The 25,243-nt window shown below is 36.0% G+C and overlaps 6 protein-coding genes across 6 annotated transcripts; 3 read left to right on the top strand and 3 right to left on the bottom strand.

Moving 5' to 3' along the window:
- The first annotated feature begins 1,327 nt into the window (after positions 1 to 1,327).
- On the top strand, positions 1,328 to 2,096 carry LOC125207898 (norbelladine synthase-like). The gene is made up of 2 exons (XM_048107408.1): positions 1,328 to 1,546; positions 1,692 to 2,096. The coding sequence occupies exons 1-2, from the start codon at positions 1,360 to 1,362 to the stop codon at positions 1,991 to 1,993; spliced, it is 489 nt and encodes a 162-aa protein (XP_047963365.1). The 5' UTR covers positions 1,328 to 1,359; the 3' UTR covers positions 1,994 to 2,096.
- Positions 2,097 to 5,344: 3,248 nt separating this feature from the next.
- LOC125207664 (norbelladine synthase-like) lies at positions 5,345 to 6,084 on the top strand. Its single transcript, XM_048107098.1, has 2 exons — positions 5,345 to 5,605; positions 5,682 to 6,084. Exons 1-2 carry the CDS (start codon positions 5,422 to 5,424, stop codon positions 5,987 to 5,989), a joined length of 492 nt encoding a protein of 163 aa, XP_047963055.1. The 5' UTR covers positions 5,345 to 5,421; the 3' UTR covers positions 5,990 to 6,084.
- A 2,296-nt stretch (positions 6,085 to 8,380) lies between these two features.
- On the top strand, positions 8,381 to 10,342 carry LOC125208584 (protein DETOXIFICATION 16-like). Its single transcript, XM_048108230.1, has 5 exons — positions 8,381 to 8,497; positions 8,611 to 9,367; positions 9,458 to 9,959; positions 10,019 to 10,105; positions 10,189 to 10,342. Exons 1-5 carry the CDS (start codon positions 8,389 to 8,391, stop codon positions 10,213 to 10,215), a joined length of 1,482 nt encoding a protein of 493 aa, XP_047964187.1. The 5' UTR covers positions 8,381 to 8,388; the 3' UTR covers positions 10,216 to 10,342.
- Positions 10,343 to 10,578: 236 nt separating this feature from the next.
- On the bottom strand, positions 10,579 to 13,577 carry LOC125203958. Its single transcript, XM_048102487.1, has 7 exons — positions 13,340 to 13,577; positions 13,140 to 13,244; positions 12,919 to 13,033; positions 12,557 to 12,672; positions 11,750 to 11,938; positions 11,178 to 11,320; positions 10,579 to 11,061 (listed from the first exon to the last, which is right to left on the bottom strand). Exons 1-7 carry the CDS (start codon positions 13,462 to 13,464, stop codon positions 10,874 to 10,876), a joined length of 981 nt encoding a protein of 326 aa, XP_047958444.1. The 5' UTR covers positions 13,465 to 13,577; the 3' UTR covers positions 10,579 to 10,873.
- Positions 13,578 to 14,418: 841 nt separating this feature from the next.
- On the bottom strand, positions 14,419 to 18,152 carry LOC125206240 (WEB family protein At3g02930, chloroplastic-like). The gene is made up of 3 exons (XM_048105523.1): positions 17,832 to 18,152; positions 17,242 to 17,446; positions 14,419 to 17,020 (listed from the first exon to the last, which is right to left on the bottom strand). Exons 1-3 carry the CDS (start codon positions 17,846 to 17,848, stop codon positions 14,699 to 14,701), a joined length of 2,544 nt encoding a protein of 847 aa, XP_047961480.1. The 5' UTR covers positions 17,849 to 18,152; the 3' UTR covers positions 14,419 to 14,698.
- Positions 18,153 to 23,199: 5,047 nt separating this feature from the next.
- On the bottom strand, positions 23,200 to 24,746 carry LOC125204007 (protein RGF1 INDUCIBLE TRANSCRIPTION FACTOR 1-like). The gene is made up of 4 exons (XM_048102546.1): positions 24,596 to 24,746; positions 24,213 to 24,410; positions 23,906 to 24,136; positions 23,200 to 23,794 (listed from the first exon to the last, which is right to left on the bottom strand). Exons 1-4 carry the CDS (start codon positions 24,596 to 24,598, stop codon positions 23,561 to 23,563), a joined length of 666 nt encoding a protein of 221 aa, XP_047958503.1. The 5' UTR covers positions 24,599 to 24,746; the 3' UTR covers positions 23,200 to 23,560.
- Positions 24,747 to 25,243: the final 497 nt, after the last annotated feature.

Below are 25,243 nucleotides of genomic sequence, written 5' to 3'. Positions count from 1 at the left end.
AAAATTTCACGCTAAGCAACTGACTGTTTCTTCTCAATTTCTTCGGCCAAGTCCAGTAGTTATAAGGAAGAATAGATTGATGCTACTGCTATTCTACAGTCCTCTCTCCCTTATAAATTAGTTAATGATTTTAATGTTATAAATTAGTTAATGATTTTAATGTGTAATTGATAAAATATGAAAGTGAAAAATTAATTGATTGAAACATAGTTTATATATGCCCACATGAATCGAATTTTAAATACGGCACAGCATCTTATGTTGCGACAGAATTAGGTGCCAATTATTTGTACTACTAGCTAGGTTCACCTAATTTGCCTTAAAAAAATTAGCCTGCAGTTTCAGTCTTATATAATTAATTAAATTTGACATAATTTGTATGCATCAAAAAGGACAGATGAAGCCGATCGAATACCAAATAACAATACATAACGATAACACGTCAAGCTTTACAAAGAATTTTAGGGTGGGACGGCTACTATAATTTGATGATATTGATGTTATTATAGTATGTTATCTATGAACTTAATAGCATTTTATAGTCATAGAGTCGTTTAAAAGACAACACCAAGGATTATCATTATAAAATTATATTAATACTATTATTACTTTAATATAAACATGTTTCGGTCAGCGCATATTTATAAATGAATTTTCGAATCTGCCAAATTAATTACTCAAACCAGCTCCGGACCAAATATTTTCAATACTTAGTATCTAAATTCGTCTTATTAGAATTTGGATAACGGCAAGAGATAATTGAAATCCATGGGTAATTGTTGGGAAATTAATTCTCAACTAGAAATTTTTTATAAAAAAAACACAATATGAGGGAAAAAATAACAATCACCAGAATTTAACTCTCCCTCTTGATCCGACCCACTATTATAAGCCTTTGAATAAACTTCCACCCTTCTATTAACATGTCCTCATTAGAGAAACTATGAACAATGAATTCTAACTAAAGTAAATTACAAAATTGAAAGTGTCCTTATAGGCACGCCATTTCAATCATTTTTTTATTTTTCTAACCATTTTATTCGCTTTCTCAATCATATTACACATTAAAACACATGTTGTCAATTGGTACTGGTCTATTTTTTTCAATAATAAATACATATCTCCTTACCAAAACAATAGTCTTTTTTTTTTGCATATTAGTTCGTCACACAAAATTAGTCCATTTCTATTTTTAACAGGTACAGTATCTCTTATGAAGTGGGTTTCATATGAAATATTTGAATCATTTTTTTTTCTCATAATTTACTAATTTTATATTAATGGGACGAAATAAAATATGTAGTGAAGTGACATTATAAATAGAATGAGTAGTGTGGAACATAAAAAAACAGAGGAGGAATGATGTATGGAACAGCATCGGACGAGAGAGCGGTGAAGGTACCAGCAAGCGAAGCATGGAAGTTGATTGGCACTCTTCAACTCGCCTATTTCATTGAAGAATCACTTCCTCATCTCATCAGCAAAATCGACGTCGTACAAGGCGACGGCTCCGCTGGAACCATAATCCGCGCCACTTTCCCTCCAGGCTCGTCCCATTCCACTATACGTGAAACATTTTCTCTTTTGAATTGTCACACACATTTATTAAAATGGAAACACCATCATCATACTTGTTTAACTCACAAAACAGGAAATAACAATCATTAATATATGTGGATTTAATTAAACAGGGAGAGAGGACGGATTGAAGTGGTTCAAGGAGAAGTTCACGGTGGTGGATGATGAGAAACGTGTGAAGGTGGCGGAGGTGGTAGAAGGCGGCTACCTCGATGTAGGGTTCACGATGTACCGGATCACGTTGGAGGTGACGGAGGCGGAGGAGGAGGACTGTGTGATTCGAACTACATTAGAGTACGAGCTCAAAGAAGAGGCTGCAGCCAATGCTTTCCTGGCATCCATTCAACCACTCGCCGCCATCATGCAACTTGCCGCTGATTCTTTGCAACGGAACTATAAGCCCATAGCCAACTGATTAACCTCTCTTAATACTATATATCCACTTTCATGTCGCTTAATAATGAGGTCAATCAACTTCTTCATCATCCTTTTTTTCTATCAACAATCTCAATTTTATTTGGGTTGTTTTGTTTTTTCATGAATGGTCAATTAGGATGTCACTTCAACTCTGAATCTATATTCTAATTAGAGTTGATTGTTGAATTTTGAAGGTTAGAGTTTGGACATTTTTAATTCGATAAAATTCCAGTTCGAACCTAATCAACACACACAACTTAAAAAAAGGATCACAAGTTTACTCAATTGACATCTCCTAATGTAACTAATACCTATTATTCCAGGTTATTTGATACATATCCAACACTTTAATGATAATTTTCATAAAATTAATAACCATATAAAAATAAATTCAAGATACTCATTCACTAACAATGCATGTATACGTAAAATCTTTAATATAAGTACATAAATGAACTAGTGTCATTCAAGCTACATTTTCTTAATTTACCATATTTGTTTTCACGTATTCTATTTTACTTTTTTCTTAATTTTAGTTTTATGTGCTTTAATTGATTTTATACTTATTTTTAAAAGTATAATGCACACAAAATGTTTCACATATCTTGAGAGGAAAACTTTTCGACAGGCTTGGGTGGGGACAAATTTAAATTTAGCCTGGCACTATTTATCATAGTGGCCAAATTGGCTCCATTGGCCCAATTATGGAGTACCAATAGAACCTATATTTCATAGTACAAATTTCTTTTCATCTCTTATTCTATTTCATTAATGATAAACAAATGTAATATTTGTATGTCATTTAAAATTTGTGGACAATAGGAGAATGAAAATGGTTTTCAATTATTTTTTATAAATCATACATTAATGATTAATATAAAGAAGAAATATTAGAAATAAAATCGTCCATTCAAGTAGTAAATGCAATGGGGTTCGTTGTTTTGTTGTGTCAAACTAACACCAAACATTCGAATCATTTCACCTATACATTTTTACTGAGAAATTTCATTTAAGTTTCACTAAATTCAACCGAGAAAAAAAATTTCATGCTCTAAATACAATTTTGAATACAGTACGTAATTACTCAAAAAGAGGATAAGACAGTACATAGGAAATGTATGGCTCACCGCTGACGTCGATGTATAATAAGCGACTTTTTGAATGTTTAAACTTTGACTAAGTGATATGGATTACTATTCACATATAATTCACAATTTACTTTCAAAGATATTAAATACAGTAACTTTTTTGAAATTTTAAACTTTGACTAAATGGCATACTCCATAATTCACAATTTACTTCCCATGAAACTTTGAGATGTTACAATAAAGGGTCGAAAAGATTACTAGCATTTATATTTTAATTAAGAATAAAGTCCATTTTTGGTCCTTAACATATGACGATTTTTTTATTATCTTTTGAATTTTTCGGTCCTTAACAAATAAAAATCGATCACATTTGATCCGAAGTGGATGGAGTTGTTAAAAATTAACAGTCAACTAAGTTTAAATCAATTTTGACCGGATTAAGACTTTTAATAATATTTAATTAATGTATAATATCTAATTAGACAAAATCTGAAAAATAACACAATTTTAAGTAAATAATAATAATAATAACTATTACAATATAAAATTAAACATAAATTGATATAAGAAAAGAAAGAGGAATCGCGAAATCGAAATCTCCCCCTTCTCTCTAAATCGCGACTTCGCTCCAGCTCACAATCTATCTCACTTTGCAAACCAGCGAAATAAGCCTAGTTTCGCCGGCGAATCGGAGTGAGGTTCTCGCCGGCGAATCGGAGTGATTCGTGGTGGCGATTTACATACAAATCAACCCTCGATTAAACCCTAGCTCTCGCGAAATCGGAGTGAGGTCCTCGATTGATGACAAAATCAAACTAAAACTCTCACATTCGGTCTCCGGCAGCGGCATTGAAGAAGTCACGGCGTCGTCTTCGTCGATTGGCTCACACCACTTGAAAAATTGGCAATCATTTCTCTCACAAACAAAGTATAGCTTCCCCCTTGTTGGTTTTCCATAGGTGGTGACGATTCGGAGTGAAGCCCAATTCTTGCAATGACAAAATTCGTACCGGAATCGGAGGTCACGTCCACCGCCACTCCCACCGGTCTCTCTGCTGTAGTTCGAACGGTCCATGGTCGGTGAGTTGAGCTTACTTGATGGAAGATGAAGAAGATGGAAGATGAAGGAGGATGAAATAAAACGATGAAGAAGATGGGAGATGAAAAGGGAATTCTAGGGTTTTTAAATGATAGCATTAAATGATAGAAGCAAATAATTTAATAAAATTAATTTTTAAAAAATAATTTTTTTGAAAAAGAAAAAGAAATCTAATTTTAAAAGTCTTAATCGGGTCAAAATAAACTTAAGTTTCGTTGACCGTTATGTTTTAACGGCTCCGTCCATTTCGGACTAAATGTGATCGATTTTTATTTGTTAAGGACCAAAAAATTCAAAAGATAATGTTACGGACCAAAATCAAAAAATCGTCATATGTTAAGGACCAAAAAGGACCTTTACTCTTTAATTAAAAATACTTTATATCTGTGATTATTGGTACTTCCACAAAATTACCAAACAACATGCTACTCTCGATAAATAAGTAAGTACGTATTTATCATTTTTGCCACTACTTTAGGTACTCATTATATTTCACAATATTTTTTAAGGTAAGTCACTTTCTCTACTAATAAAAATATTATAAAGTGATAAATCAATAAGTTTTTTTATTATAAATATCTTGCAGTCCATTAAATCTATTTTTTAGAGTGGAGAGAGTACAAGGTATACCGAATAACGTCTACAAATGGCTATAACGTGATATACTCCTTGTCTCAAAGAAAAATCACACCTAGCTAGAACTACAATCGAAACAAGTTATTTTTCACAACGGTTCTTTACATATTTATTCCAAAGATTAGCGGTGGAATTTTACATCCGACAACTAGTATTTAGATTAGTTTAGTTGTAAATATTTTAGTATGTTTATACGGATTTAAAAGGATAGTGACTAGGATATGAATCTCAAAAATGTGAGTGATATTAGTTGTATTTATAATATAGTGAATGGGATATGAATTTGAATGACTACATCATTATGAATAAGTAAATACTATTAATTAATAATTGGAGTTCGTGAATGACCACATCGATTAGTGTTAGATTTTGAATTCATGAAACAGTGATAATAATAATTGAATAAAACGATAAAAATATATTGGTAGGGAAAGGATCTTCAGCGGTGCATCCGCTGCCTGCTTCATTTGTCCTTTTACTCGACAGCCACTATTATTTTACTCCTATAAAACCCGTTGCTCTAATTTAAAATACTAATAACCCCCTCAATCTCAACTCTTCTTTACAGTGCATAGACATCTCCTCCTCCTCCGGAAATTGAAAATGTACGGAACAATCTCCGATGAGAAGACGGTTGACGTACCTGCAACCGAAGCGTGGAAGCTCTACAGCACTCTCCAGCTCGCCAAAGTGGTGGAGGAAGCCCTCCCCGGCCTAATCAGCCGGATCGACGTCGTCCAAGGCGACGGCGGCGCCGGTACCATTCTCGAGCTCGTTTTCCCTCCAGGTACCATCCACGTTCAGTTCAATTCAATTCAATTCCGCTAGATTTATATAATTAATTAAATTGATTAATTGAGCAGGGATGGAAGGGGGATTGAAGTCGTACAAGGAGAAATTCACGGTGGTGGATCACGAGAAGCGTGTGAAGGAGACGGAGGTGGTGGAAGGTGGATATCTGGATCTAGGGTTCACGATGTATCGGGTGAGATTCGAAGTGATAGAGGTCGAGGGAAATGAGAAGCAATGTATAACTCGATCTACGATCGAATACGAGCTTAAGGAAGAGGCCGCAGCGAATGTTGCGGTCGTTTCCATTCAACCACTCACTGCCATCATGCAACTCTCTGCTGAGTATTTGCTCCGCAACAACACCAACAATGGCAATTGATCTACTATTAATTTGGGGTTATGCATTTTGTTTTCATATTTACTAAAATAAATTTCTATCCTCCAACTATATATCTATGTATTTCATTTTCTCTTTTTCTTGCTTTTAATAACAACAATCAATATGAATCTTCATATTTTATCAATTCATAACAATGAAATCTTGAAAAAGCCGCCACAAGAAAATCCTACTCCTTCTGTTAGCTAAACGTCACACTTTATCCTGTCACAAATTTAAAAAATGTTAATCAAAAATGAATTGAAAAAATTAATGGAACGTGAGGCATAATCCTACATACTTTTACACTCCATGTAGTTAATTTATAATAAAGAGTAAGTGCAACAATTACCAGTGAATGAAATAAAAAATATAGAAAACTATTGATAAATATTGATGGACGGTGGGCAGAAAATTTCTCTCAGCAAATTGAAAATAAATTTAACGGCACATGATATTTAATGTCATTTACTGGTTTCTATAACAGTAAATTACACTCCTAATTAGGAATGAAGATTCGGTCGGTTCAATTCTGACTTAACCGATTAATCGGTTAACTGACTCCCAATTTTTTACAAAATTCAGAACCAAAATCGAACTCTTTGTCGGCTCGGTTCCTTAAGGAACCAATTGGTTTAATCTTCGGTTCCAACGAAGGAACCAAACTCAAGTGCAATATAATACATTAAGTAATATGTCGTGAAATCAAAAGGACAAAAACCATGATTCCATTCCATCATGAAAAACCAAAATTTCAACAAAGTTTACAAAACTAAGTCCAAAACCAATATAAACCAACATCATTCATTAAACTAACTTTAACTTTTCAAAAACAATAATAATAAAACTAAAATAAATAAATAAATAAAAATTAAATATGTAAAAAATAACGGTTATTCGGTTATAACCTTTCGGTTCTCGGTTAGAACTGGAACCGAGATTAGCTTAAACTTAATAACAGGAACCGAACCTTAACCTTATTTTTTCGGTTCTCGGTTAACCGAAAATCGAAAAAAATAAGGTTCGATTCTCGGTTAACCAAGAACTGAGAATTGTTTCCCCATGCCTACTCCTAATTGTGTCTTCTGATAATACTAATTAATAGATTTATTTGTAAATTAAACTAGTAATTTTAATGTTTGAAAAAATAGGATAAAATATTCTTTAATATAAAACTAACACAATAGATGTCATTATTTCGATTACTATACTTTAAATAAATACTACTATCATACAATTATAAAAGTTTTAATATGTTAAAAGTGGATTGACATCACTGTATGAGAAAATATAAACATGTACATTGTTGTTTGCTTCAAATTTTACTGTAATAATGACGTAAAACAAAATATATTAATTTTTTATAATGGTATAACTGTATTATGAAAATTGTAATATAGTGTTAAAATTTGACAAATTCTAGCACTATATAATTTCATACTCCCTATTTGAATTATTTAAATGAAAATATAGTCCTCAATAGCATCACGAAAAAAGAAAATTAAATTTTATCCATAATAATATGATGTTTTATTCTTATTGCATTGAACTACTTTTGCAAGGTAAAACACTGTACGACTAAGGGTGATGATAAAATGCAAATTTATACTATACAAACTCAAAACACCTCAAAACATTCAACGATGTTTCAATACAATATCAACAAAGTGTAAAATTTCAAGATTTTAATGTCAACACAGTATCAACATAATATCAACACAGCATCAATCATTGACTACCGTTGAAATTCTGTTGACATTTTCTTGTTGATGTTTTTTTGTAATCTGTTAACATTTTTCAATGGTCCAGATCATAGTTTTGAGTTTGTACGATATTTAGAGTTTTCATTTGTTCACATTCCATACGACTAAATAATAGTCTTCGATTTATTTAAATATGAGTAAAGTGAGTAAACAAATTAAATATTTAAATAAAATTGAAAATGAGGAATATAAATATACTACTACTATTTTTGAACTTTTAGAAAAATATTGGGAAATAAATATATTAGTTAATCTATTTTTGATACTTTTAAAATTATTTTTGTCAATATCCACTTACCATTACGATGAATTGAAAAAGAAAAGAAACCATTCATCAAAAAAATAGGGACGTTTTCGTATTAAAGAATTTAATGTGTAAATATGCGGAGAATAGTTATAGTGAAGATTTTAAGGATCAAATTAATGATTAATTCCCTAAAATATACCCTGAACAAATTAGTAATGTAGTAAAAAATTAATTACAGAAGGTTATGAATTGAGGAGTATTAAATATATTCTATATTTGTCTTTTCCCTAATTTTTTTTGTCATACTTAAATAAGTGAATACTCCAAATTAATTTTCATATACTCTAAACACTTTCATAGCGCCGCCGCCACCACCTCTCCCGATTCCATCCATGAATTCTCCTCCTCCGCGGCCGCCGCCATCAATTTCTCCGGCAATAGGTGAATCACCTCTTGATAATTCTCATCGTGAGGCCATGGATGGGACGCCTGCTTCAGTTGGTAGTGTGTTTGTTTTATAGTATTTCTCTTTATATTTATTTATTTATTTATTCATGAGTCATTACATTATTTGTTATTATTCTGTTATTGATTGTTTCTCTTGTTTCCAACAGAGCATGCAGATTTATACAGCTTTGGAATGAAAGAATTGATGAAGGAAGGAAAGAAGCAGGTGGGATTGGCTATACCTCTGATAATAGTAAACATGCTTCTCCACTTTGTACAAGTCATTTCTTTGATGTTTGTTGGTCACCTCGGTGAATTGCAACTCTCCTCCGCTTCCATGGCCACTTCTTTCGCTGCAGTCACCGGCTTCAGCGTCTTGCTAGGAATGGTGAGCGCTTTAGAAACTCTTTGTGGCCAAGCCTATGGCGCCAAGCAGTACCAAATGCTCGGTGTTTACACTCAACGCGCTGCTCTGGTCGTTCTAGCCTTGAGCGTTGGCCTTGCAGTTGTGTGGTACAACACCGCCTTCATTCTAATGTTCTTAGGTCAAAATCACAAAATCTCTGCAGGAGCCGGCGAGTTCAACCGTTGGATGATACCCGGCCTCTTCGCCTATGGCATCCTCCAATGCCTCATCAGGTTCCTGCAGACACAGAACATTGTGTATCCGATGATGGTGACCTCTGCAGTTTCGGGCGCGTTCCATGTCTTCCTGTGTTGGCTGCTTGTGTTCAAACTCGAGTTTGGAAGCCGAGGGGCTGCATTGGCGAATGCTGCCTCGTACTGGTTCAACGTGGTGCTGCTGGCGTTGTATGTCTGCTTCTCCACAGCTTGCAAAAAGTGTTTCACTGGTTTTTCAAGAGAGGCTTTTCGTGATATGGTTGCGTTTCTGAAGCTTGCAGTTCCTTCCGCTCTGATGATATGGTATGCATGTATGTCTAGAACATTTGCATCATAATGCAAACATGATTAGAATTACACTACTAATAACTCTGCTGATTCTGTGATTTGCAGCTTGGAATACTGGTCATTTGAATTGGTTGTTCTTCTATCCGGTCTTCTCCCAAACCCGACGTTAGAGACATCAGTATTGTCGATAAGCCTGAATACCTGCTGGATGGTGTATATGATATCTGTTGGTCTCGGAGGTGCAGTGAGCACAAGAGTGGCGAACGAACTGGGAGCTGGCAATGGAGGGTACGCTCGTCTTGCTGTGATTGCAGCAGCATCGATTGCAGCCTCAGAAGGAGCGGTCATCGCAGCAGTAACACTGTTAGTCCGGAATGTGTGGGGAAAGCTGTACAGCAAAGAAAAGGAAGTGATCATATACGTGGCGAGAATCTTGCCTCTGCTGGCAGTATCAAACTTTTTGGATGGTTTCCAGTGTGTGCTATCAGGAGCTGCTAGAGGGTGTGGATGGCAAACTGTGTGTGCGGTCGTCAACCTCGGGGCTTACTATGTAGTAGCCATTCCTTGTGCTGCGCTGCTTGCCTTCGTCTTTCACCTCGGGGGCATGGTAAGTTCTGCAGTCTACATTTGAAAAACAACCGTGATTCTCACCAATGATGATTGCAGGGGCTTTGGATCGGGATCATATGCGGACTTTCTGTTCAAGCTCTCATTTTGATCGTCATAAATTTGCGGACTAATTGGAATGATGAGGCCAGTGTCAAGTAACATCATTTATTTGACTGTTTCAAACAATCTCAATCAGCTATGTTTTGTGAGTGATGTTTGAGTTTCAGGTGTTGAAGGCTGCCAAATTGAATTGAAGAAACTTGGGAATGGCTTCACAGGGCACGTTTGGTGAGCACGTTGAGATTTGGTAGATAAGATTATCCTCTGATTAAGATGTAAAATGACATCGTTGCCATTATTTAAAATAATACTACTACTCCATATTTATCACTTTCGAGTTTTATTAAGCATGTGTTCGCATTTTTTTACGCATTCTCAAATTGTTAAGATAGCATTCATTCAATAAAAATAATCTAATTAGAAGAGAAATAAATTTAACAATGTTAGATGAGGCTCAACCAATAAGTTAGAAGTTTAAGTCACCGACGAACTCAAGTAAAAAGTAAAAGAATGCTTAAGCCCCTGCCAATATCAAAATGAATTATAGGACTCTTATCGTCTCGAAATTTCAAACTTCATATTTAAAATATAATAGCCCCTAGCAAAATAAATTCAAGTGGCTTTGACGAGTGTAGTTTGAAATATTCATCTACTCTTTTGAAATAAGTCGTATAACAAGTCCAACTTCAAAGTAAAACTCAGCAAACATTAGCAAGGGTCAGCTTCCCTTTAGCTGCAAATTATAAGATGATTCTCAAATCAAGTATATATAAAACTTGGATGTATCCAGCACTTGCTGCCCTCATGAAAGCATCGTCTCACATGAATTGCTGCCTTGTCCATCATGCATTTTCAGGCACTTAGTGACATGGAAATCACTGAAGACAGCTTGTACTTGTGCGGTTTTGTAGAATTCAGCGGTTGAAAAACTACCTCCGTGCTAGATCTGACAGTCACCTCTTCCCAATGTGACGATGCCTTTGAAGACCCATCAGCACGATAATCACGGGGTGCAAACAAAACTTGGACAGTTGAATGAGCTGCAAGTTGTGGAAATAATTGAGGATTCACCAAAATATTGCAACTGTAGTGAAATTATAATCTAAAATTCTAAAGCACATAATAATGTGGAACAGGGAATTTTTAGAGGACTTACCCAAACCAAACATGCTTATCTTCTGAACGCTCAGCTGACTAATCTTAGACCTTTTGATCCTTCTCAAACTGTGTAGGTCTTCTTCTTTCCCTTTGAATTCAATAAATTCTCCTAGAACATATTTGTTTCCTTTAAGCTCTAGCCTGCGTAGATAAGCTGATTTTTTCACATATCACGCACAAAGAGGATAGACATAACCTTATCAAACAGGGAAAAATTCCAGAGTACCCCAATGCTCGTGATGTAATCTTAAACATAGGATCATACAAAAACACACTATAAAATATCAATGTGTTGGATAAGATATAGCATGCCTGCAAAATCTCAATTGCATATTCATTAGTATAATTTAATATCAGAAGGTTCATGTAATCTTTGTTTTTAACTCTTTATGCACCTAGCTTATTAATACATGAGGTTTTGGGATCCAACATATATTCTCTTTAGGATGAACACATGAATGAGTTTGACATAATCCTCAAAGACATGTTCGACTACGCATTTTCCATTTAACTTCAATGGAATCAACAACAATGTCAAGCAATAACAAGTAGAGCGGCATGGTGGCACACCTATCTGATATAGGGGCAGTGCTGAGGGCCGAATTAAGCTGATCAAAGAATGACTGCTGCTGTGTTTTATCCTTGCCACCAAACACACCTTTGATCCATCCAGAATACAGACTTCTCTGCCCAGGTTTTAAAATTTTCCATTGATCATAAGTGATGACCTCAGGTGGAAATGAATCTGAATCAATGGAACTGCAAGAAGAGCAGCAGAATTAGAGTTGAACAACGAAGAAATTTCTCCATCCACCTCCCCCTCCCCCCCCCCCCCCCCCCCGAAAGAAAGAAAAAAAAAGAAACAATACCCCTTCTCTTCCAAACCTCCACAAAAGGCCCCTCTTCCCCTTATTACATGGCTTGAGAAACTAAAATAGTTCCACATCGAATTTTCCTTGACAAAGAATTAGTGTTTTAGCATAATATTGTCTGCCGTGGAGTTATTCAGTGAGAGCAAATGTAATCTAACTTCTCTAAAGCACTAAGTACCATACTTAATGACTGTGGTGGTCAAGATATAATTATGTTACTAGCCAAAGCCGAGAACATTCTATGATTCATTTTGTAAGTCCTCCTCTAACTATTGAAATTATGATTTTGCTTGAATACAAAGTCTCCTCAACTTTGTTAGATTCATTTTAGACTAAAGGTAAGATTTCTTGTCAGTGAAAAGATGTCTTCGCAGTAGGGACCGAGAGAAATCCACCCCAGCAAACATTAAACATGCAGAAACTTCAGAAAACAGAGAAGATACCCAAATAAGATGAAAAAAACAACTCCAAAAATTCAATTCCCAAAGACACACAAAACTCATACCTAAATTTCGGGTTAGGACATATCACTTTAACAGAAAAATATCCCTCTGGAAGAGAAACTCCCCTTTGTTCAAGATATTCTTCAAGGATGGGAATCAATCGCTTGGTTTCAGGTACCTGCAGAACCACACTGGCATAAGGCCTCCACACAATCCAAAACTATGTGATCTAAACTAAACTGTCATGAAAACAAATGCACACATCAGATATTGAGCAAGGTAGGCATCAATACCATTCGTCACAAAGATAGATAAAACAAACTCAAAACTGGTAAAAATCTTAGGCGTTTCCAGTACACCAAGGGCTACAAATTCAAGAACAAAATGGATGGACTTCCTCAAGCAGAGCTGAGAAGCAACTTACAGGATTAGAAATCACTTCCGTTTTATGGTGCTTCCCATCAGTACAAACCCAATTTCCATCCTTATCAGTGGACACAAATCCTGATATATTCTTCACCGTAATCACCATAGCCCCCCTGCAACATCACCATACAATTCCTTTCTTGTTCAATAAATCAAGCAACACCAATACAGCCAAAATCAAATTAAACGAGAAAAATTAAATAAAAGAGGATTACTGACTCATGAGTAACGAGAACAAGGTCAATATTCTGGCGAGAAGCGGAATCGGTGTCCGGAATTTGGAGGCCAATGTAGACTTTGCTTCCATGATAAAGCTTTTCCAGCCTGCGCCAAACCAAAATCACATACGAAACCCTCAATAATCAACGTTATTGACGATTCAATTTCATGAAATTTAATTAATTAAGAAATTAGAAAACCTTTTGGCGACGGTGAAGAGGGCGCTGAAGTGGGAAGAAGAGAGATCGAGGAGTGTGTCGTCCTCGTAGAGGAAGAGCTTCACTATAAGGTAGATAATCAAAGCGCTTATCACTGCAATCCACATCTTTGCTATGCTACTCCACGATCATCAACCTCAGTAAATACTTCAGTTTTGCGGAAAGCTGTTCATCCGATTATCAATATCAAAATGACCTGCAACTTTTCTCTTAAATTGCTTTTTCATCTACTACTGCTGTATTTAATACTACTGTCAATACTTGTTTAACTCATAAATTTTGTAACACATCAGTAAATATTTTATACAGTAGTACGTATTAAAAAGGAGTATAACATTTTAACTTTTTCAATTTTTAATTATTATGTAATGATCAAAATCGGAATTAAGATGATATGACGACAAAATTATACTAGCACTAGTACTTATTTTGGATATATTGAATGATCTCATTTTATTTAAAACAATATTATATTGTTGTAATGTCAATATTTGATTTTATTATATTAATTTCAGTTTTCATCAGTTTAGAAAAAAGTTGAAAATTATAATTTTATAGTATTTCAGTTTAAAAAATTGTGGGATTGGTCGAAAGTTAGCGAACAATTATACCAACCTGATTAATTAATTTTATTTTGGGCCCGGTACACAAACGATTCCAAACTTCATACTCTCGCTTACTTTTATCCTACACTATTTTATTCTTTACAGAAGGATGTTGTATTCATATAGTATTTTATAAATTTCAGCTGACGGTAGGACATCCATATTTCTTTTTTTAAAATTTATTTAAATACTACTCCAGACTTTTTTCTTTGTCGAGTACTTTTCGTATGAAGAAAAATACTCTATGATTTTAATGGTTTTATTTGGCCTTTTTATTGAGGAAATAGATATATATATGGACGATAATACATTACACAACCAAACCATATGATATGAGTACCATTGATGTTTGCTGGTCAATAAACACGCCCTGGCCCCTATTTTAGATTTTAGTCATTTTACAATGAAATACACATAAATAAATCAATCTGCCTGCGTTATCAAACTACAGTAAACTGACAAGAAACTTCCTCTTTAACTTTAATGAGATCTAATACACACAAGTTTGAAAAAACAAATTCACACACAAGACTCATGGCTAATCACATCGTGAGATAGGTACAAAAAAAATTCTAAAAAGGATACAAGCCTTTCATATCAAGACTCCATGAGAGCCAAAATAGGATAAAAATGTTATAAAAAAAAAAAAAGCATTCACAAATTATACTGCAATATATGGTCTCCTGTATACCTCCTAAAGTCAAGCGGGTAGGAAACAGAATAGGTAGATGATGCATTACTTCTGATTGGTCGTGCCCTTCTTCTTCAGTAGGCTCCCAAATTTATGAAGCAACGGTTTCTTCTTCTTCTTCAACCCGTTTTGCTTTGTTGGTGAGCTTCCGCCGTTGTCAGGATTCTCTGTTGAATGACCGTTAGCCTGCTCGTGGTTGTCTGTGCCCTCGGCTTTGTGTTCCACTTCGTCCTCGAAGGATTCCTGCTCTGTCTCTCCCTCTCCCTCTGGAGAGTAGTCTTTTTCCTCAATGTTGCAATTATCCCACATTTTTAGATCAACTTCTGTAGCATCATCACTGCCCTTCTCTAACTCATTTTCTTTTACTTCCCCATTCCAATTCTCCTTTTTTGAAGCAGTCTGAACAAATTCATCATTAATAACATCATGAACTTCATGCGGCGTCTCCTTTGCAGGTGCTGGTAGCTCTGTCTCCTGAGATTGGTTTTCCGCCTTAGGCTTCACTTCTCCGGTGCCATTTTGTTCATAAAACTCGACCACTTTTGGAAGCATGTCGTAATCTTTTTCACTGTCTGTGAGTTCACCATTTTCCTCCTCATGCTTCTTAGCCGGAACTTCTTCAAGCAGTTTAGATAAATCCTCAATCTTCTTTAACGATGACGCTTCTCTTTTCCTCAGCTCGTCATTTTCCTGAAGAATATTCTGCAGTTCATTTTCCTTGTCCATCAAACCCTCTTTCAATCTCATGCTCTCGGCCTTTGCTTCACCAAGGACTTCCTTTAGGTAAATGGCTTCCGATTCAGCTTCTTTGAACGAATTTTTCCAACGTTCCTCCTCCTCTCTAGTGGCACAAGCTTCTTCCTCCGCCATTTTTAGCAGATTAACCAGCCTGTTGATTTCACTTTCCACAGAAGATTTCTCCTCTTCAGATTTCTTGATAGAGTTCATCGAATGAAGCTCCCTCTGTTCCCACTCGGCTCTTGAGTTCTGATGATCATGCTTGGACTGTTCGACTGAATTAGTCAGAGCTTCAATTTCTTTCCTGGCATCACCAAGCATGCTTTCATACTTCTCGTTTGTTCCTTTGAGAATCAACTTCAGATCCTCTATCTGACTTTCATAGTTTTCATGCTCAACTTGAAAAGACAACAGCTTTTCTTTGGCATCTCTTGCCTCTGAAGAAACTTCATGCAATGCTGATGCTAGACTTTCTAACGCCCTCTTGCTTTTTTCTTCCTCATCTCTAGAATTTCCCAACTCATTAATGAGTTTATTTTTCTCTTCCAACAGATTTTGGACATTTTCAGCTGCAAGTTTCTCGTTGTTTAAAGAGTGAGATTTTTCTTCTTTTAAGGTCTCAAGCTCAGACCTCAGAGATTCAACCTTCTTTGCCATTTCGGAAGCTTCTTCTTTAGCCAGTTCGAGGAGGATATCTGACTCCTCTAGATCCCTCTTCTGCCTGTCGATAGAGATTTCCAGCATGACTACCTTCTCCTTAAGTGATCCAATCTGCGATTCGGCATCATGCAATGAATCATTACTTCCTTCAAGTTGTTTTATCACAGACTCCAGTGATTCTGACGCAGATCTCTCCAATCTCTTTGCTTGCTCAGCTTGTGATGATAATTCCTCAACTTTTTCTTGCAACTCATCCACCAGGTTACGAGCATAAGACTCGGCCATTTTTGCAGCCTCGAGGTCAACATTAAGTTGCTCTATGATAGCCTCTTTTTCTGCCAAATTCTCCTCCAACATTTGAGCCTTTTTAAGTTGCTGGTTCAGGGAAACTATCTCTGATTTCAGTTCTGATACAAACTTATCTTTTTCACTTGCCTCCATTTCGACTCTAGAATCAAGCACAGATTTCATATGAGCCAACTCAGCTGAGAGAGCTTCAACCTTTCGTGCGTGAGCCTCTGCTAATTTTGTTGCATCTTCTACATTCTGTAGTGTCTGGTCTTTTGCATGACTTATCTGGGCAAGTTCTTCCTTCACCTTCTGAATTTCCTGAGTGGCAGATTGAAGAGCAGCAACATCCGCCGCATGCTGGTCCCTAACCGTTTCAAGCTCTTTCTGCCGTTCCTCCTCATTTCTTTGAGCAGCTTCAATGCCTGCCTGCTCCATTTCAACTGCTCGAAACTTTTCAATCTCAGAATTCTCTTCTGCTCGTTTCTGTGTAATCAATGCCTCCCGGAGCTTCTCATGTGCTTCCTCAGCCAATCTCCGGGTTTCTTTCAATTCATCAAGAGCCTTCTCTTTTTCATTCTGAACCAAAACCAGCTTCTCCTCAGCCTTCTTAAGTTCTTCCTTAGCTAGCCTAAGTTCAGGCTGAACTTCAGACGGTATTGAAACACGAGCCGCCTTTTTCTGCCAGGGAAACAGCAACAGGTATCAACATCAACAACGAATTCTGATAGAACAATTACTACTAGTTTTTCTCATTGACAATCTAGCTAGACAGATCAAATCCATTGTTTTTAGTATGAAGCCTCATTTTCACATTATTGCATCCTCCTTTAGAATCATCCAACAAATGCAAAGAGTGTATCAAAATCCATCATCAAACACAACCAAATACTAAGACTTACTTCAGGTGGAGTGGTGAGTTTGGGAGAGCGGCGGTCAACTGCAGGCTTCGATGGAACAGATCTCGGGGAGCGATCAACCGAGAGGCGAGAACTTTGCAGGGGAGAAGCAGCATCCGCATTGGATTTAACTGCTCCCCTGCTGCTAGTCTTGCTCACACGAGTAGTTGCCACTGACCCTTTAGCCGGAGCTCCAGATACAGCAGATCTATTAGGCCAACAATTATGAGTCGTTACATTCAAAATCTAAATTCGAACACACAAGATCCACAAAATTCATCAATTCAACATGAGTGTGATTTAGTTGACACGAACTTCACCTCTCTCACAACAGTTACATCTCGAGAAGAATTACGAAAATTGGAGAGTGCTAGTATTACATTTTGAAACGGCAGGATTTTCCCGGGAAAATGTCCCCGACGACGACGATCACTCACGAGACATACAAAATCGAAACTGATTTTCGAAATGACAATTATAATGAAGACCGGATCACGAAACGTAGAGTGATTTCGAGATGATCTACTTAATAAAACATGGAAAATCAAGGAAATCTCATATGAGATCCGCACAGAAAAAAAAAAGGTGCTTACTTGGGCTTGGTAGACATGATGTACGGCCGACTACGCTCGATTACGCTGAAGAATGAGTGATTCGTTGGGCAGGGAAGGGGAATCAATGAAATGCAGGCATTTTGTGAACGTGTTTATGGAATCTACAATATGCGAATTACAGAGTGCAGAGAGAGAAGGGATGGAGAAATGGATGAGGTTGTGGGGAAAAAGATGATTTGGAATAGTGCAGTCTGTCAACTGCTCTCTCTCTCTCTCTCCAAAAGCAGTAAGCAGTTGGATTGACGCAAGTAGGGCTACAAGCCTTCCTGTAAAAGGCGGTGGTTAATCTATGTCAGAGACTCTCAGTGTATCAATGTCATCAACTCTTCTCTCTCTTTTCTGTGTATTTATTCTTCTTTTCTTATTTTTTAGATAAACTGCCTACTAAATTTTTCTTGAATAATCACTGATTTTCCATTAAAAATTACTACTACACCGACGACAACAGTTGTCTAGCATTTACCATATTTAAATTGTTTTCCTAACTTCTTATTAGTATCTACAATTCCACTTCAGTCCATACTAATTGAGTAATTGGGGATGACAAGATTTAGCACGATGTTATATTTTTTTAGTAAAATCAACAAGTTTTATGAATTTTATGATTGATATACTATAATTTTACAAAAAAGTTATGGATTTCGGTATCCATATCATACACAATTTCCTTCAAATTTAAATATAGGAGATCGATATTGTTATAATTTGACCAAATTTTGGATTTTTTTTCTGCACTTTGCCATATTTTTTATTTTCTTAAATTTTTTGAATAATTTTGAAGCTAAAATGGCACTCGTCTTATAGATTTGAGATGGCAAATAAAACCTTTCTTTCACGATTAAATTAACTAGTCATATAAATATACTAGCCAGTACATTACACACATATGCGGCCGACAAAGCCGATACATTAACCTAATAAGACTATGCAAACCGACAGCTCACATCAACAATATGGAACTACATCTGCATATATAGTTCATGATTTGGGTAAGAGATGGAGAGTTGACAAGTAAACTAATCGGTTAGTTAGTTTAATTATGATACTTGCAACTTCATTCCAATTATTATTATAACTAATTGCTATCAATACTACAAGGGAATTACCCAAGTTCAGATTTTGCCGTGTTTCTCACACCAATTATTTATCCAAATTAACGTCCCACTCAGAATTACTCCTACATTAGTTTTCAAATTGAGGCCAACCACATTATTAACTACTACTCCATATTATAATTAATATAAAAATTGCATATTAATTTAGGTTCGCGGATTTTAGATCCACTCAGTTTCCATTTCTGCATCACAATTAAGTAGTACTACTAATTACTATGACTTTTTTGTAAGTATATTTTCAGCAGATTATTACTACTACGGTAGGAACAATAAATTAAAGTTACTAGTACTATATTATAGTATGTCAACTAACAAAGAATCAAAATTAAAATGCTTGATAATAGCAACCAAGAAAAATTAATAAGAATACTTAAATTAAATCCATAAAGCATCGATAACAAGACATCTATTAACCATTATTAATGAATAAAGAAAGTGACACGACTCCTAACTTTTCCAAATACACAACCCCATTGAATTTCAAAGGACAAAATATTTAACCCAAACAGAAACAAGAGAAGAATACTCACAACCAAACTATATAGTAGTATTATTATCATTGTTATTTTACATCTCTGACACGAAAACCAACTAATTCGGAGCAGCATGTTTCTGAGAATCCAAATCAACAGGTGGAAATGAGTTGACACCTAACTGGCATAAAATAAATAATGCAATATGTCACATTGAAATTACATGATTGCAAAAATGGTTATTAAATTAAATGAAGTATGCAAGCATGCGCATGTTGGAGATATGAAAAATGAAAATGGACCTAAGTGCAGACGTGGGGACAGACACATGCTAATAAAAGGTGTACAACTTATGTTGATTTCTCATCTATTCTTCATGCCAGCTACAACTAGAGAATAGTTATGTTGTCACGAGGCTCATTCTGCATTGATGTTTCACTAATGTCGCCCATGAAACCCGTGGCCCTGTCTATCTTATCTGTGCACAATGTAGCTGTCAGTTTAATAGGGTAGATAATTCATCTATCTTGAAATTATATAATCAAAAATGATATTTCTTATTAATTATGGTTTGTTTATTTATCTTCTCTGCCAAATTGTCATCAGCTTACTTGACCATGAGAAGACTGTTAGTAGACATTAAAGGAAATGAGTGTTCAAGAGTTGTTTGTAAATTGCCATGTCGTAACACAACAATTGTATTGAAACAGAATACTCCATTTTGGATGCGCAACAGTGAAAGATCAATCAAAATAGTCGGTGGAATAATTTTGTTTTTTGTCCTAATTTGATTAGCTTAATTTGGAGAGAGATCAAGCTCTCATTTTTTAAGTTAAATAAAAGGGAAAAAGGTGCATGGGCCTTTGGACTAATTATCAAACTTGAGTAGGTACTAAAACTGCCTTTTGCCCCATCCAACAAACATAATTTGGAAACTGGTCCATCTAGCCACTTAGTACTAAAATTAAAGGCAGTCGCCCACTAACACACACACACAACGATTTATTTATTTATTTATTTTTTTAGTCTGCATATATGTAAAGATTCAAATGTGTGGCAAAGGGCTACTAGTGTGTTATTGGAGGAAATGTTCATTTTTGTGTACTTATTGTTAAAATTTTAATATCTTGTCCCACATCGGCTTGGTGATGATCATATTTTTTCTATATAAGTATGGATAACCCTCCCCCTTAAAAGACCTTTTAAGGGGTGAGTGGCTCATTTCTAATATGGTATCAGAGCGGGCCCAAGTCGATGATGGAGTTTATTTCTTTATCTCTTCTCTTGCCTACCCACGTGATGGAAGTCTGATGTGTCATTTCGGCCCACACGTGAGGGGGCGTGTTAAAATTCTAATATCTTGTCCCACATCGGCTTGGTGATGATCCTATCTCTTCTACATAAGTATGGATAACCCTCCGGTATTTGGTAGTTTCAGTACTGCATACTCCTATTCTAGTTCAAGGATCTAAATACTCCTATTTCTAACATGTAGGGATCAGATCACTCGGGATTCACTAATTACCGGGACCTCTTTGTATTAGGTTAACACTGAAATGACTAGTCTCAGCAAGAACAAGCCAGTACAAAGATAAGTATCAAAGATTACAAGTAATCGAAAAACACTAACTATCTATCTATTACAGATTGAGAACCCTAATTGGAACCCTAGCTAGTTCAAGATTCTCAACCAGTCTGGAATCCAAGCTATCACCAATAGAGAACCTGCACACTAAGTAGAACGGTTAGTATAACACCACAAGACTCCTAAGAGTCTAAATCGAACTTAAAAGAGACAAAGAAATCAGAGATTTGCGGATATGGCTCAAGTCACAATGTGACTATGCTCCGGGCCAAGGACCTCCTCAATCACACTGATTTATCCCAAGGGAGCGCAATGAAACCGTCTGAATCAGAGATCTACCAAGACCTCACTGATTGCTACCAACGTTGCTGTCTCAACGGAGTTGCAACGTGGTAGCAATCCAGCGGCTCTAGAAGTAAGGCACCCACCAACTGGGCCAAACACATGGGCCTCGAATTAATAAGTTATTGGGCCTAAACCAAGGAAGCCCAAGACACCATTAAATCAGATATGGTCCATTAAGTCTCACATAACATAAGAAATTGAAGTGGAAGGGATCATGGCAAGCTGTTTGGTCCGTCTACCGTGATTATCTAGTTCTAAGAAAACAATGGATGGTCATGGTGGTGCTACACTGCCATGAATTCCAAATATCAATCTATACGATTATTTCTCATCACTCTAGTAGACAGAATATGGGTGTACATCATACAATGATAATAAAATACGTATAGAATTATATCCATCTGGAAAGGTGACTCTTTCAATTATCTATCCATCTGGAAAGGATAATTCTGCGTCTAATTTTTTTTTTTTTTTTATGGTTCTCATTGTTGTAAAATAGAATTGAAAGACAGAAATGTAAATATAAAAATGAAAGAGCAATGGAGAGATTTAAGACTACATTGGATTAGATTAATTGGGTTAGTTCAAGCCATTACAAGAGGTCTTTCATAGTGATTAATCATCCTTTTAGGTCAAATTTCAATGAACAACAAATGCCACAATTTTGGTGTGATTGTGTTTATGATCAAATAATTTCTCAAAGTTTAGGTTGTTTAAAAATAATTTAAAATTAAGACTATAAAACTTGAGTTTGTTGAAAGTTTAGGATATCCGCTATAATTAATATTTTTTTAAATAACCACATGTGCGGATGTGCCCTTATTCGGAAACTTGACTTAATTTTAGTTAAGATATTGAGAGAAAGTAGTACTAACTCACATGATCATTTGATTCAAAAAGTTAAAGATTGGGCTCAGGAAGGATTTAAGGCAATTCGGCGTTGCCATTGTACTTAAAACTTTCATTTTCTATAGCTTCGGCTTGGGCCCATTTACTCGCATCAATTATATTCATTGGGTCTAATCCACTATAACTTTCATTTTCTATCCAACTTAATTATTTCAGCCTTAATCATGGTTAAATTAATGAAAACCATCGAATCGACGTCTGAGTTTGCTTGTCTTTTTTTATAAAGAATTGTTTTCGACTTGGCCCGATCGATAAAATATTATTGAAATAAATTCTTATTGCTATACATGGTCATAACTTAGGTTATGGTTGATACTGCGACACGTAACTCAAACAAAATAACATTTAGATGTATATCGCTACTGCTTGATTTGATTGATTGATATACTTATTCGCCTAATTATTAATGTGTTTCATATTGAAGTTTGGCATACCGCCCATCCCTTTATACGATTCTTTATCATAGAAACTTAATTTTTCATACATTTATTTTTCAGCTTCATTCTTCTTCGGTATCATGTCTCAAAAGCCGATAAATGTGAATAATATCGAAAATATAATACTACTACTTTTTTTTAAAGAAGAGAATAAATTGGAGGTATGAACATGAATATATATTGGGTAATATGGTTGGCCCGTGAAGAATAAATTATTGAAATAAATGGGCATCTTTCATTATAAAATATGTCATTGATGTAATCATGTTAGTTCCCCATTGACAAAAAATACTTCTCAATTAAGTGGAAACAACAATGGCAACGCCACTGATAAATATTAATTCTTGTTTTGGTGGCTGCCCCTTTATTCTCGTCAAAAGTTGCTCATTATTTTCCTCACCCAAAATAAATAAAAATTCAACCATATGAAACAAGAATCATCAACTCAAATTTCCAATTTCTTGGCCCCATTATTATCTCTTGTAAAATCAAAAAGCAAGGTGTGAATATGTTCATAGTGGAAGCAAAATCGTGCTCCATTTGTCAGAACTATCGAATTACAAGTACATGCTAATACATTAAGTGATATATACACATAGTATTTCGGTAATTCGATCACAAATTGAGGATTAGAATGATGTGCTCCCTCTAGCCCTTTATTCATTTTACACAACATATGATGCTAATTTTTCGAATTTTATTTTTTACTTTTTTATTTTTTTTTCACAATGCAACACTACACTGCAAATAAACATACCACACTATGCAGTTTTGGTGTTCCAGCATCGGCTTCCATTGCCACAGCTCAGTTTGCTGGAACCACAACACCATCATCATTACCTTTTCAATATCCTAGTAGAAGCCCGCCGGTGGGAGCTCGGCGAGGAACGCCCTTCCGCCGCTTCGCCGCCGCGGTCTGAGGCGGCGTCGACGGAGTAAATCCCTGCACCTTGCTTCTAACAACTTGTTTACGGATGCTGGCGGCGTTCACCGACTCCAACGACTCGTCCGAGTCGGAGGCGCCACCTTCATCCGTCCTCATCTTCTCCTTATCGAAATTCTTCGATGTTCCGACGATCTGCAGCCATTGCGGAGATAAAATGAGTACCAAATTCAGAGGATTTGAAATTTTGATCCGATCAACAGAATTTTATATTTGAAACTGAATTTCGAATTCGTGAATTCAGACCTTGCAGCCAATGGAGCAGAAATCGAAGGAATCGAGGAGGCTGCGATCGCAGACGCAGCAGGTGTTGGTGGCGGCGCCTTTGCCGGGGCGTGGCTGAGGCTGAGGGCGGCGGCGCTGATTCAGGAACACAATTTTGGCGCTGTTGATAATGTAGGTTTGAACCCCTGCTATGTCCAGGTACTTTTGAATCTCCCCCACTCTAATCACATCGTGGTATGACGATCTCCGTATCTGCAGATAAAACCCTATCTCGTTAAATTGATCGATTCTAGCTCAAAATTGAATGATCGGAGGCAAAAATTCTGACCTGAATATGGCGGTGATCCTTGTGAAAATTGAGGCAAAGTGAGCAAATCGGTCCGTCGATGCAATCCAAGCAGAACATGTTGCACTCGCTCTTGTGCGCCGCCGCCGCGTGCACCTTGCATTGGCCAAAGAAGCTGCTCTGGAGCAGCGGCCGCAGCCACGGCGGCCATTTGCTGCCGTCGTCGTCTTCTACATCGCCCTGAAATCACGATCGGAGATTAAAAAAAGCGATTCAATTCGTCGATTAAAAAGTGTCGATCGATCAGGAAAAACACACACACACAGAGTCAATCAAACTCAAAACACAATCAGTGTAAATGCATGAATACTGTTGCATTCGAGAACATATTGGTGGTAATTGATGCAGAGAGTTGTATTCCTAACCATTGATTGCAGGTGCAGAAATAGTGGAGTTTTGATGAAATTGAGAATGGGAGAGGAAATGTATGTGGGCAGAGTTTTTTATTGAATAGAAGAAAGGGAAAGGCGATGAACTTTCAGCTATAGACTCTGAGGCAATGGGAAAAGCCAAAACGTTTCCCTTTTTTCTATCCCCGATTTATGACGCTCTATAATTCCAACCAATTTTATTTTTCTATTTTCTTGCATGACTAATGCCTAATCTTTTAATCTTATTAATTTATTATAGTACTACTTGTTACTTTTAATTGGAATCGCTTTGCCCCCTAAATTTGACTAACACCTCCATAAATTTGCACAAATTTTAATACTACTGCCTCAATGTAATCGTTTTTTTTTTTTGAAAGCATGTAACATGTTTAATAGAATGGATTTACGTCATCTTGGTATGATGAAAAATAATGAAGTAACGATTTATTCGAATATTGTGAAGAATAATTACAGCATGAGGTATCTGGTTCTGGTAGAAGATTGAAAGGTTGTAATAATAGCGAAGTTCAAGTGACAAAGTAGTTCAAATTAATGTTCATTAAATTAAGCTAAATGGCCAAATTTATAAAGTAATACTTATATTTTATTTTACCTATTTTCTACATCACCTAATGTGACATC

The sequence above is a fragment of the Salvia hispanica genome, chromosome 2 (assembly GCF_023119035.1).
Source record: "Salvia hispanica cultivar TCC Black 2014 chromosome 2, UniMelb_Shisp_WGS_1.0, whole genome shotgun sequence".
In the NCBI taxonomy this organism is placed as follows: domain Eukaryota; kingdom Viridiplantae; phylum Streptophyta; class Magnoliopsida; order Lamiales; family Lamiaceae; genus Salvia; species Salvia hispanica.
Note: the sequence above shows the minus strand (reverse complement) of the source record. Positions and strands in the feature narration are given on the sequence as shown.